Source organism: Maniola jurtina, chromosome 6 (assembly GCF_905333055.1).
Source record: "Maniola jurtina chromosome 6, ilManJurt1.1, whole genome shotgun sequence".
In the NCBI taxonomy this organism is placed as follows: Eukaryota; Metazoa; Arthropoda; class Insecta; order Lepidoptera; family Nymphalidae; genus Maniola; species Maniola jurtina.
In genome coordinates this window covers 9,398,985-9,413,810 of record NC_060034.1, presented here as the reverse complement: position 1 = coordinate 9,413,810, position 14,826 = coordinate 9,398,985, and the positions used below count along the sequence as shown (strand labels likewise).

General features: G+C 35.0%; 1 protein-coding gene across 2 annotated transcripts in view; it reads left to right on the top strand.

Moving 5' to 3' along the window:
- The window catches only part of LOC123866393 (carbonic anhydrase-related protein 10), a 45,045-nt gene extending 30,603 nt beyond the window's left edge, over window positions 1-14,442 (top strand). The window contains exons 6-11 of one of the 2 annotated variants that reach the window (XR_006796180.1): window positions 3,792-3,887; window positions 6,651-6,717; window positions 8,285-8,439; window positions 12,262-12,379; window positions 13,350-13,398; window positions 13,527-14,442. Coding sequence is in view for 1 of the 2 variants with exons in the window: in XM_045907929.1 (XP_045763885.1) it covers window positions 3,792-3,887; window positions 6,651-6,717; window positions 8,285-8,439; window positions 12,248-12,379; window positions 13,350-13,398; window positions 13,527-13,549 (522 nt within the window). In the remaining variant the exon portion in view is untranslated. Of the gene's footprint in view, window positions 1-3,791; window positions 3,888-6,650; window positions 6,718-8,284; window positions 8,440-12,247; window positions 12,380-13,349; window positions 13,399-13,526 lie in introns of both variants that reach the window. The other variant, XM_045907929.1, reaches the window with a different exon arrangement.
- The last annotated feature ends 384 nt before the right edge of the window (window positions 14,443-14,826 follow it).

Genomic DNA, 14,826 nt, shown 5'->3' with positions numbered 1-14,826 from the left:
ATTTCAAAAATCCGAAAGTGTGTTTGCTTATTGGTTTGACTTTGATGGTTTATTGGTTTGTCCTTCAATCACGTCGCAACGGAGCAACGCAACGGATCGATGTGATTTTTTGCATGGATATAGTTAAAGGGTCATTGAGGGTGACATAGGCTTTACGGAAAGCAGGCAACCTTAATTTTTTTAACCCCTTGAGTCCCGTTTATTTAACAAAAAATAATTAATTGCGCACAAACATCGTACTCGGTACATACTTATCAGATATTTAGTAGACTAGAATGCATGTAAGAAGACAAAATTAACTCAAAATCTTTGATATAATTGATTTTCCGCTATTGAATTTAATTAATGATAATAGGATTCAAATGGAGTAGAAACTATGTACGAGTATAATGAAATAATCATTATGTTCTGTATTTGTGATACCGAACTTACCGAAGCAATTAATTTAAGCAAAGCGCAAAGCTTTGTAAAGTAGGTATCTACTCGATGTATTCTCTTACATGTCTGCTACTCGTAAATTACCCTGTAAGTTAACAAAGTTAAACAACAGTTCAGTACTTATGTCTCGGTTAATTTATAAAATCGTTACACGAACCTATATAAAATACATTAGAATGTCGCGGATTTTTCCGCAGAAGTTTCTGAGGGTAACAGATGTTTCACACATAGGCCTTGCGTTACCCCCGAGGCGTCCAAATCCCTAATGTAATCCCAAAGAACGACTGCGAACCAACTCAAGCGTTCTTCGTGTTTATTTATGTGACAAATTCTTACGCAGCCGCGTTTTATCCAAAATCATGTGCTTATTCTTGGCAGGATTTGTTTTTATTTATATTTATCCAAACAATTTATTACGGTAGAGTTTTGGGGTGAAACAAGGTGTTAAGAGAAGCCCTAGCGCTCCGTACAAACTTAGTTTGGTCCCCATTTGAATACTTACTAACCAATCAAATGCAATCAAATTTTGTAGACACGTTTAAGAAACAAAAATTGTATCTGTGGTTTATGGGATTTCTATAAAAATGTGTAGTTTCAAAGTTACAGCCGCTCAAGATTTGTTTGGAAATTTTTCAGCCCGTGTAACTTTAAAATCGAACATTTTTACAAAAATCTGGAAGATCACGGACATACTAGCCTTGCTTGCATATATTTGTTCTAACTACGTTTGTACTGAAATTGCTGGTGAGTGCGCTAGGGTTATTTCTCTTTAAACTTTTCAGGACTAGATAATAGGTCTTATGCCTTTGTTATTAAAGTATCTACTAAAAACATTGGGATATTGGTATTTTTCATAAGAAGTTTCAGAGGCGTAACAGATGTTTCGCGCGTCGGCTGTGCGTTACCCCAAGGCGCCTAAATCCCTAATGTAATACCCAAGACCGACTGCGAGTCAACTCAAGTGTACCTCGTGTTTATTTATGTGACAAATTCTCACGCAACCACGTTAAACCTAAAATCATGCGATTATTTATAAAAGGATTTATTTTTCTTTCATATCCTTATTCCTTATTATAATAACAGCAGAATAAAACGAATAAGTATCCTCAAAAACATTTAAATACTAATAATAGGTATGAAACTTTATTATTACTACTGACTAGATGATGACGGAGGTTTAAAAATCGCGTGGAAGCTCTTTGATTTTCTGGGACAAAAAGTCCGACTCCGGGATACTGAGCCATATCTGTATCAAAGGTCAAATTGGTTAAACGGATAGGCTGTAGAATACTAGCAGGCAGACATCCATACAGTTAATAAATGCTAAATTGTGTCCGTCTGTCTGCTACCTTTTCACGGCCCAACAGTTTAACCGATTCTGACGAAATTTGGTACACGGTTAGCTTATATCCCGGGGACGGACATAGGCTACTTTATTATCCCGGAAAATCAAAGCGTTCCCACGTGATTCCTAAAGACCCATCCGCTTAACCGATTTGTATGAAATTTGGTACCGATGTAGCTTACGTCCCTGTAATTGACATAGGCAATTTTTATTCCGGAAAATCAAGCAGTTCCCACGGGATCTTTAAAAACCTAAATCCACGCGGATGAAGTCGCGGGCCTCTTCTAGTTTATATTATTATAGAAATATGGATTTAAGAGACAATTATTAAATTTTTTATTCAAGATGGAGAACACTCGTGTTCGTTATATAAAAATTATCACTACTATTTTAATTCAAGTGTTTTAAAGCTCAAAGCATAATGTGGCGAAATCGAATGCACCCATTAACCTAAAATACATCGGCCGCCTACTGACACAATGGCTTGGTTTTTTTTACAAGTGTAAATTAAAAATGTATAACACCCCCGACAAGTGAAGGTTACAGTAACTAGAAAAGAGCTGAGAACTTTCAAACGGCTGAACCGATTTTCTTGGATTATAGCTAAGAACACTCCCGATCAAGCCACCTTTCAAAAAAAAAAAACAAAATTAAAATCGGTTCATTAGTATAGGAGCTACGATGCCATTGACAGATACACAGATACACACGTCAAACTTATAACACCCCTCTTTTTGGATTGGGGGTTAAAAATATTTTTATTCATTTTTAACCCCCGACCCAAAAAGAAGGGTGTTATAAGTTTGACGTGTGTATCTGTGTATCTGTCTGTGGCATCGTAGCGCCTAAACGAATGAACCGATTTTAATTTAGTTTTTTTTTGTTTGAAAGGTGGTTTGATCGAGAGTGTTCTTAGCTATAATCTAAAAAAATTGGTTCAGCCGTTTAAGAGTTATCAGCTCTTTTCTAGTTTTCTTGTGATAAAGAAGGTTAGATAACCGTTAGGTTCATAATATTATGTCAATAGACAAATGTCAAGCTGTCAAGATGGACGTTGCCTAAATACATAATTATTTATTTGAAAATGATGTTTTGGAAAACTCAAATACTTTGGATCGTCGGGGGTGTTATAAATTTTTAATTTACACTTGTTATACAATACGTTTATGACAGTCCTGTCGTACCTTATTAAATAGATAATATTAAAGTTACGCGGTCTTAAAATTTTCATACAAATCTTGGAGCCCCTGTAATTTTAAAACTACATATTTTTAGAAAAATCTAAAACACCACAGACACAGATATTAGTTTCTAGAATATGTCTGCAAAATTTCATGGACTATGGTTGCTTAATATTCAAATGAAATTGGAACTACGATTGTATGAAACGAGTGGAAACGAGTGACGGAGAGAGCCCTGTTAACCAAAATAACAATTTATAATGTTAATTTTTTTATTAGGTATTAAAAAGATAAGATACCTAAATAATAAGGTTGTTACATAAACGAGCGCGAGGTTGCACGCGACGTGCATCAACGTCTTGTGTCTCAGAAAATTCGTCTTATAACAATACGTTGTACAGTAGAAGTTCTATATAAAGCTTTGAATCATGATTTGACGCAAATGGTTCGACTCTACGGCCTTGAACATTAAATTTTTAACCCCCGACCCAAAAAGAGAGGTGTTATAAGTTTGACGTGTGAATCTGAGTATCTGTGTGTCTGTGGCATCGTAGCTCCTAAACTAATGAACCGATTTTAATTTAGTTATTTTTTTGTTTGAAAGGTGGCTTGATATAGAGTGTTCTTAGCTATAATCCAAGAAAATCGGTGCAGCCGTTTGAAAGTTATCAGCTCTTTTCTAGTTACTGTAACCTTCACTTGTCGGGGGTGTTATAAATTTTTAATTTACACCTGTTCTGCAAATGACTTCATTCTGTCATTCAAATCTGCGAATGATTTCACTACTTAAGTTTATGTATACCTTTAAAAAATTATGTTTGTTTCAGATTCAAATATTTGGTTTCAATTCACAACTGTATTCAAACTTCTCAGAAGCTCTTCACAAAGCTCAAGGAATCGTTTCAATTTCTTTACTGTTACAAGTAAGTATCTCATTATTTATTATTATATTATTTCTAGATAAAACACTTCAATAAAGTACTGAGTTTTACCAACTTTACCGCTATTTATTTTAATTAAGACTAGTATGATTGTTTTTTATAAATACAGGTAATGAATATCAACATATCACATGACAGTTTCGGCAATACGTATAAGCCTACAAATCAAGTAGAGTTTATTATTAAATTTATTACCATTAATAAATTTGAACTTTGATACCATCTTCAAGTAGGTACATAGTCTGGTTTGAAATAAAGTAACATTTACCTGTGTTTGAAAAATAATGAATTAGGTATATCCAAGCAATAAGGCCGCCTTTGCACACAATTGTTTTTTCTGTTTTCTTCTTTCTGTGTTGTGTTTCGTTTATATCTGTTTTCGTGTGCAATAAAGTGTTCTATCTATCTATCTATCAATATCTATCATGTTTGAATAGGGATCCAAGGTGATAGTTATCGGCGAATTGTTATCAACGAGCCACACCTATCCGTTGCCTCCCCGAAAATAGTGGTAGTTAATTAAGTAAATTGGTATTTTCTGCGCGGCATTGGATTAGTCAAAGCTATTAGTTCAAATTAAGAGCTGTCTGACCGTTATATAAAAATATGTTTTATTTTTGCTATACAGTGTATTTTTACCGTGTCGTACGTTTGAATGAAAAAGCGTCTGTCTGTCCATCTGTCACAGCCAGTTTTCTCCAAATCTACTGGACCGATTAAGTTGAAATCTGGTACACTTAATAGATCTGACAAACATAAACGTGTAACGTAAATATATGAATTTTTAATTTAGGGGTAATTTTAAGGGTTAAACTAGAAAATTAAAAAAAAAGTTTTTTAAAATGGTTGTGACACACAGATAGACGGACAAACAGACTGGAGGAAACTATAAGCTATGTTTTACTACAGAACCCTAAAAATCCCTATAACACCTCAGACTCAATAAACTGATAGCAATTAGTTGCGTAGACTTAACGCCGTTCAAACGACTGTTTTCTTATAGCAAAGTAACTGTTCGACCGTTTACTCCTTAATGAGGGCAGGCTGTTGTTTCAGGGTGTTTGCTGGCGCGCTCATATCTCCCTAAGCTTGCACGCCATACGATACCTGTGAAAGCAAGCAATGTTTATAGAGATAGGGTATTTTGCTTCTAAATTACTACTTGGAAGATATATAAGCACAAGATTTCTAGTGTTTAAAGTTTCTAACTAGATAAGCAGTTAAATATTAACTAAAAAACTGGCGCAATGGTTTATTTATGTGTATATTAATTTTTAGCCAACCGATTAGCTAACCGATAACCGATAACGTAGTTATCCGATTTAGCTTAGGCCACAATATATGTCAGACGTATGTAGGTTTACATCTATACCTTGCACAGACGCATACACACAGCACGTATAATATTCTTCCACACATTATATAATATACTCGTCATATATCTTTAACGCGCTCACGAATTAGGCCCGGAATCTGTGAAAAATCCTTAAACAAAGTAGAATTCGTAAAGCACGAAATTAAATCTCAACCCAATCTAGCTCTCGGAAATAGTTTTTTTTCCAATACAAGCTAGTTCTTGACTGCAATCTCACCTGTGGGAACTGATTATGCAGTCTAAGATGAAAGGGGTATGGCAGTTTTATTATTCAGTAGCTGATGTCCGCGACTTCGTTCGCGTGGATGTAGGTTTGTAGCCTATGTGCTAATCCAGGGTATAATCTATCTCCATTCAAAGTTTCAGCCCAATCCGTCCAGTAGTTTTTGCGTGAAGGAATAACAAACATACACACACACACACACACACACACACACATACACACACACACACACACACACACACACACACACACACACACACACACACACACACACACATACACACACACACACACACACACACACACACACACACACACACACACACACACACACACACACACACACACACACACACACAAACCAGAGCCACCAGTTACGCAAAACGTCACTATTAAGCTAATTAGCTATAAAGTTAAATAAGCATGGAGATATAATCAATTGACCATGTACCTACCTCCTAATATGGACCAGATTTTTCTCCTATTGGGTACGGAACTCATATCTCCCCAAACTTGCATGCTACACGAAACATGCACAAGCAAGCAATTTGCTCACACGAGACACCTATGTGCCTAAATTGCTCTAAACTTATTTACCTGTATTAATTAAATTTACCTGGTCTATTTACCAGGTTAATGACATTTAGTTTGCTTTCGCTTAAACACTAATGCTCAGCTCTGCAATGATATTTGCATTAAATTTCCTTTAGTAGGTAAAATGATAATGTGGAATATAATTATTAAAGCTGTAACACACACAATGCGACGGTAGCGCATCGCGACAGAAAAATGTCCAATCCTCGACAGATTTTTAATGTGACAGTAAAATTTATACCTAGGATATTAATCTACCTAATTTGCTGTTCGAATCATGCCCAAGACTGATCCTTTGCACAAAAAATGAGCCAGCCGAAATCATACACGTTTACGTGCGCTTTCATTATGTCTTCCTGTCATACAGTTTCCATCACACCGCAAGTTGTTTTTCTTTCAGGTTTTAATACACGTTACTTTTAAGAATTAATATAATTAGTCATAGCTTGAAGCGATACCAATTAGTTTCAGTCGGATTGAAACTCAAAACTTAACGAAGCAGATTATTACTGCTCAGTTATCGTACAATTTCTTAAGATGCATTTATTTTCAGCTTGGAGATTTATCAAATCCCGAGCTCAGGATATTAACGGAGGAGTTAGAAAATATAAAGTACGGAGGTAAGTTATAACTTTTAACGCAATTTCAACGACCGTTTGAAAGTTTGCGTAGCTGCCTTCTGAGTTGGGATTTTTATTCCCTACGGCGATAAATCTATTATCTTCTACGGTACTTATCACCGTTCAAAACGTCGTTATATTCAGAAGCAATAACTTTAAATGGCTTTGAGAATATTCTATTTCATTGATTGATTGTTTATATCAATAACAAAAATTAAAAAGTATACGAATACGATCCTGTGCAAATTATAACATTTATTTGTAAGTTCAGGACAAAATTTAGTAGTACGTACTGTACTACTAAATTTTGTAAAGTACATCATGTAGTGAAAAAGCTAAAAGGATTGTTTTAAAATAGTGCTAACATTTTTACAATTTTCTCTGTGATAAAAGGGAAATATTACTTTTAGACCTGCCAATTTAGTTTAGTTCAGAAATATGCCCGAATTAGTTAGCACCATTATCATGCGCTAATGGACATTTCTAGTCCAATATCATTTACTTTTTGCATAGTGTGAAATCCTAATTAAAAACGAAAATAATCCTTTGATTTGGGCTTTATTAATTAATAATAACAATACTTGTTCTACGCCAATTGCCACCCCACCTATTAGTATTAACATAGTATGATAGAAATAATTTGAAATTATGCCAACTATGGTTTAATTCCATAAAATTCAAAATAGCTGTTATAGAAGTAGTAAAAGCGCGTAAAGTTTTAACCGAGCAGAGGTGTAGTGAAACATCAGTAGGTATGCTACTGCGTTATTATAAATTAAGCATAACTTTAGTGTTTGAATTATAACTTATTGATTTTTATACTTTTTCCAATTGTTTTTAACCCCCGACCCAAAAAGAGGGTTGTTATAAGTTTGACGTGTGTATCTGTGTATCTGTGTATCGTGTATCTGTCTGTGGCATCGTAGCGCCTAAACGAATGAACCGATTTTAATTTAGTTTTTTTTGTTTGAAAGGTGGCTTGATCGAGAGTGTTCTTAGCTATAATCCAAAAAAATTGGTTCAGCCGTTTAAGAGTTATCAGCTCTTTTCTAGTTTTCTTGTAGAAAAGAAGGTTACATAACCGTTAGGTTCATAATATTATGTCAATTGACAAATGTCAAGCTGTCAAGACGGACGTTGCCTAGATATACATAATTATTTATTTGAAAATGATTTGTCGGGGGTGTTGAAAATTTTTAATTTACACTTGTTATATGAATAAATTACTTATAAAAATCGACCACACGCTGTACCTATTTAAGACAACCTTTTGGCCTTGTCGTCGTCTGCGTATATTATTTTATATATCACATCATAATTATAGCCTCTATATCGTAATTGTAGCACTAAGAGATAGTGTAGCTATCTATCATTGACATAATTTTCGGATCATTGGCTCCGGGCATTACCCCCAATATTATAAACTTACAAGTTTTAACTCTTTACAATTATGTTATATAGAAGTATAGACAACAGATACCATTTCTATTACCTTATTTATAATTCTGTGTTTAATTCCAACTAAAACGTAAAACGGGAATAATACAAAGATAACATTGTTTCATAGGAGCGGAAATGCCAGTAAACCGGCTGTCGGTCCGAGGCCTGCTGCCAGAGACGGACTATTACATGACGTACGATGGCTCTACCACTGCGCCCGCCTGCTACGAGACCGTCACATGGATTATTATTAACAAACCCATTTATATCACTAAACAACAGGTTCGTGTAATGCTTTGAATATTCCATCCATAGGTACATATACGTATATTTATGGCCTCGATAGCTCAACGATTAAAGGAGCGGATTGAAAGCCGAAAGGACGCCGGTTCAAACCCCACCCATTGCACTATTGTTGTACTAGCACAAGCTTTACGCTTAGTTGGAGGGGAAAGGGGAATATTAGTAAGCATAATAAACTTGGCTGATACTCTTTAAAAAAAAAAGAGAGTGAGTTTTCGCTTGTCTAAAATCTCTGCCCAAAACTCGTTTTTAGGGTTCCGTACCTCGAAAGGAAAAAAGAACCTTTATACGATCGCTTCGTTGTCTGTCTGTTCTGTCTGACTATAACAAATAATTAGTATTTTCAACTTTCAAAGTAAGAATAATATACCAAGTGGGGCATCATAGTATGTAAGGGCTTTACCTGTACATTCTATAACAGATTTGTACGTAATTTTATGCATGTTAGTTTTTGATTTATCGTGCAAAATGACGAAAAAATAGACTAGTACGGAACCCTCGGTGCGCGAGTCTGACTCGTACTTGGCCGATTTTTTATTAAAAGGTGTTATAATTAACATCTCGGCTTGCAAATACAATGTATTGCAAAACAGTTTAGTGTTGCAAAAAATTAGGGTCCAACTCTGGAGCTTATATAAATCATTATCAGCATGCTTCATATACTTACAACATGGCTATAGCTATAATGACTATCTCTCATGGAATGAGCCCACAATACCTATTCAATATTCATATCATAAAATTTCTCAAAATAAAGATGGACATTTTAATTATGTGTACCAAATAAATAGTTTAATAACATACAAGTTTTGTAATAGGTACGATCCAATACCTATGTCCTATATATAATATATATAAGAGCTATACTATGCTGTACTCAATTGCGGTAACTCAAATTTAAACTCGACGTTCGTTGCTACGTTTATACGAGCCGGTACTTGTAAATCAAACTGAAAACCTGTTCAGTGTTCATGTTTGCATACATCTGGCATAGCGGTAATAATATTCATAAGCAAGGACCCCGGCTGTGGCTCGAAGTTAATTTGAAATTAAGAATAGTTTGCTATTTTAAATCGTGATTTGCAAACGTAATTACCTTAACAAATAACTAGTTCATTAGTTGCCTTATTATGGAACACAATACGTTAACTATTCCACGTAATTTTGAAATAGATTTTTTTTATTCAAAAAACGTATAATACCTGTGTAGTACTTTTGAAAAAGGTGATAATTAAAAAAAAGAATACCCGACTGAGTTTTTTGTCGGCTCTTCTCAGATTTGGGCGCGTTTGGAACCCTCGTAGCTTTAGTTTCAAGTTACGTAATTAATTATCACCACTATATCATACAAATTTAACAATTTCGACCATCAAAAGGAGTACAATTGTACCTACCTACTTTGAATAAATGATTTTGACTTTGACTTTGAAACGTCAAATACTTGTACTTGTAGACCATAATGCTTGAATTCAGTTTAGATAGAAGTAGCATTCAAAGTAGATATAGGTACAAGAAATTAACTGTGTTGACTAATTTTACTTAATATAGTCTTAAATGTATATCTGTACGTTTTTAAGTAACTCTGCACAACTTCTTCAGCGCGAAATAATTGTTTTTAATAAAGAAAAAGTAGCTTATAGCACTCCACAATACCTCATCAATTTAGGCGAGACAGTCAGTCAATCAGTTCAGCCGTTTTGAAGATACCCAGACAAAAAGAAAAATAGATAGACGCACCAAAATTTAAAAAGTGAGCGTATGTAATGTGTATGTATGTAAATGTTTATCACTAACATATGATAATAAGCGTAAAACTTAAGAGTGCCTACTCTTATGCGAAAAGGCCTGGGAACCCACCGCATCACTATCCCAAGAAAACCGCTACCATTATGAGATAAATAGAGAGAGAGCACGAGTGACGACCTTCAGCAATGAGGAATACGACGCATAATCGAAAACCCATAGTTATTTACTTCATAAAAGGCAGCTTTCTAAATCACAGACACAATGAATACTTCAATTTTGTGTAAAATCGAAATCAAAATCATTTATTCTAAGTAGGTACTATTGTACGCCTTCTGATAGTCAGAATTGTTAGATTTCTAAGATGATATAGTGGTAAATACGTAAACTTAAAACTTTAGCTACGAGGGTTCCAAACGCGCCCAGGTCTGAGAAGAGCCCACTACAATTTTAGCCGGCTATTCTTACGTATGTATAGGTACGGATTGTTTGATAAATCCCAGTGACGGCACATCTAGCATGAGCCGAGTCCGTGAGCCGGCCGCGGTCGAGGCCAACGTAATAACATTTTCATTTGTGCTCACGCTACAATAAACAACTCACGTCCCTCGCCTTTAGACAAAGACTCCGCCGTGAATTATGTACGTGTTAAAAGTAAACTGAAAGTGCCGTTGTATGGCTGTTATTATAAATCATTGTTTATGTTTTCCGTTTGTTAGTGGGGAAATTAAGTGTTAGTGGAAACTGCCGGCAATCTTGCGGGTAGTTCGGCGAACGCCTCGCGGTTGGAGCTACAACTTTATCACTTGCATTTTCGGTTCCTAATTTACGTGAATTACGTACGTAGCATTCGCACGAAACAATTTAAAGTTTAATTTAACTTTGAAGCACAAATTATAAAATTAATATCATATAGGTATCTTTTATTGTGAACTAAGAAATATTTCTGACTAACCCGCGACTTTTTTCGCGTGGATATAGGTTTTCAAAAATTCCGTGGGAACTCTTTGATTTTCCGCAATAAAAAATAGCCATGGTATAATCTACCTCCATTCTAAATTTAAGCCAAATCCACCCAGTAGTTTTTGCGTGAAAGAGTAACAAACATACACACATACACACAAACTTTCGCCTTTATAATACTAGTGTGATTAAAAGGCGTTCTTAAACCATTGAAAAAAGACAGTGAATGTGTGTGGTAGAAACGTATTGCCATGCTTTTGTTGTGATGTTTGAAAAAGCCGTGGAAGTTAATAAAGCAATAAAGGAAACGTACGAGTCATTTTCGGCAATCCACAATTCTTAGCTCCGCAGTGATGTCTATAATCACAATCAAACGGTTTAATACGGCGTAAACAGCGATGGAATGAGATACCGGGCTCGCGTGCCTCGCGCCCGTTAATCCCACCTGGGGGCTATACCAACACTACACCTCAACTATCCTACCTACATACGAAGAAATTTCAATTCAACTCAAATCTTGTATATCTATCTATGTATAATATGCATATACCTACTAAGAAAAAACTTTTGGATGTTGGTTTTTCTAGCCATCTAGGCTATCATCATCCATTGTTTACCGTGGACGTTAAATCCACCCGAAAACCTAAAGGAAATATTGAGAGATGTTTACCGGATAGTTTGATCTAATTATTCAAAAAGTGTAAACTCACTACTTACCGAACTGATAGTTTTAGTGTTGCCTACAGAATAATTACCATCGTTCATCTCTTATTATCCATTCTCACATTTTTCTCACTCAAAATTTCCTATGTACAGGCTCTTGCTGCATTTAAACATCTTAAGTATGTTGAATAGTGCCCGAAATTTCTTCAGACTTATAGATCTTATAGTTATACAAAATAAATGATGTTTGTGTGATATAAAAACTTAGCTTATGCTTAAGTTACGGGTATTTTAGCTATACATATACGCCATTGTTTCACACTTAAACCAAATAGCCCCGAAAGCTCTTTCGCAAATTTCAAAAGTTAGCTACTGTTCCACAAACTGTGCGGTTAATTAAATTTATTTACAACTTTAGTTGCACGCCCTAAGGCGATTGATGCAGGGGGATGCGAGGCACCCGAAGGCACCCCTCGGAAACAACTTCCGACCTCCGCAACCACTTCACCACCGAGCCGTGCGGACTAACATTGACTTTGACTTGAGCAAGGTACGTGTGTGAGTTCATCAATCTACTTATATGAAGTATATTATAATAGTTTCCACTAGAACACATACTTACACAGCGTAGGTAAGATGAATACATATGGACTCATATACTTTGGAGAGTGTGCTCAGAAAATTGACGACCTGGTTCCTCCTTCACTATTCCACCACAGGACAGCGAGAAACCTTGAACGTTGGCATCCTTATGTGGTCGACATCAAATCTACTCGCACAAAACGTTTTTGCTCAACGTTTCTGATTCGAACCGTAGTAGAGTGTCCTTCCAGCACCTGGGCATGTATATCCTAAATACCTCCAAGGCAAGGCTGCATAGGCGTCTTCTAAGTAAGCGCGCTCTAACTTAGACCTTGTCATTGCTTTTAATTAGGCATGATTGTCGTCAAACGCAAGCAAAAAATACTTGCAAGTCTTGTTACAGACTAGACAGGTAGCATACGAATATTATATATTTTAATAGCGACATAATAGCAAGTTTTCTGCACCGCGAACTTGAAAGCAACTTCTCAACGTTGATATTGTAACTAGTTTAGGGGACGAGTAGGGAAAGGGTCAAGCACAATAGATATAGACGGGAGTGCATCCGCATGATATGCGGGCCCAGCTAAACAGGAATGACGATTCACAGCATATATACATACCTACGTTTAGGTACCTACCAAGCTTCTACGGCGAACGCGCGGGCTAGATTGAGTAAAATGTGATTGTATTGTTAACTATGATTTAAATAGATATATTATACGCATTTATTGGGTAATATGACGTATTATTAATACACTTCCATTACCCGAAGGGGTAATGGAAGTGTATTAAGTGTATAAGTGTAATGGTTATCTTAGAAGTAAGATAGTCCGCTTCCGCCTTAGACTGCATCATCACTACCAGGTGCGAGTTTGCAGTCAAAACCTAAATTGTAATCAATAAAAAAAGCATTAATATATGAATCTTTTTTTCAGTATCCAGGCAAAACTTGCCCCAGTATGCATCGAGACATGCATTATAAAGGTCAGTCCTTATCATACAATGTTAAATTTATTGATATTACCGTAAACCTATTAATATTATAAGACTTTTTCTTTTTATTATCTTTCACTTGGTGGTACAGCAATAAGATTATCTTATTTCTATTTCAGCCAAAACCTGGACACAGTATTGAACCTCTATGATTCAACTACGGCAGGCATTCATATAATAATATTATATTATACTAGCAGTTATTTATCTAAACAACGTTATTCAGAAAATTAGGGATAAGTATTTTGTATATATATCTTTTGTACAGTCTTGTTAAAAGTATATTGCTTGACTTATGAACAGAAAGTGTACTTTTAAGTAGGTTAGTGTAATTTAAAGGGTCTATAATCAAATTGTTTTAGAGCTGAATTATCTATATACAGTAGGCTTATTAGATAACTTTTAGATACATAATATATTATTCATATGAACTGTTACTGTTAGTAATATTGTATAGCCATTTGTAATTTAGAACAAATATTTTCGGATAGATTATTCAAACTGCGTCTCGCTGTCAATCTGTACTTAGTACCTTATAGTTTTTAAATAAAGTAATTTAAAAAATATTAAACGGTTATGTATCCTTTTCGAACATAGCACGCATAATTAATAGAAAACAAATTTAGTGTTTAGTTTGTAAATCATATCATATCACCAAACATTTAAGTAGGTATATAAAGTTTCATATCACTTCATATCAAGTGTGTAATCGTAAACGGATTGAAAAAATAATACAATTTACTTAGTTAGAATATCATTGATTTAACAAAATTATTACTAACACATACGTAAACGAAATATAGAGGATTGAAATTAAGCCATATCATTATAACGAACGTTTAAATGTATGCAAATTGGTTTGAAAATTTATTAATTTTAGTTAAGTATAGATTTATAGATGGATGTAAAGCATAATTACAGCTTTAATAACATATTTAGAGAGTAATATTATGTAAAATTTGATGTCAGAGCGATTTATGACTTTGCTTCTGAGAATGTAGATAATATCTATGTTTTATTTAAATAAACGATACTTCCTGACGCCTTTCTTTATTTCCCTTAAAATTTACAGCCTCCAGTTTCCTCTTAGAGTAAGTAAAATGTTCGAAAAATTATGATGGCAATGGAAGCCCATTACAGTTCCATTCGGGGTCTTTTGCAGAGTCACAAAGTGTGCGATCGCGAGTTTAAAATATACGTCTATACGTTTTTTTCAGCGGCAATGGTGCGGAACCGTCTGTTTTAGTGTTTTCTCCACTCCTGTGTTTGAATAAAAAGCTCATTTGAATTCTATGTGAATCGAAATTGGCTCTCCTTTTCGCTGTACTAACTTAATTTAATCGGGTTCCATCACAAAGTCCTTTGGATTAGATGCTCGAGAATTAGTAAGTGACGCAATGATATTATGGTAGCATTTGA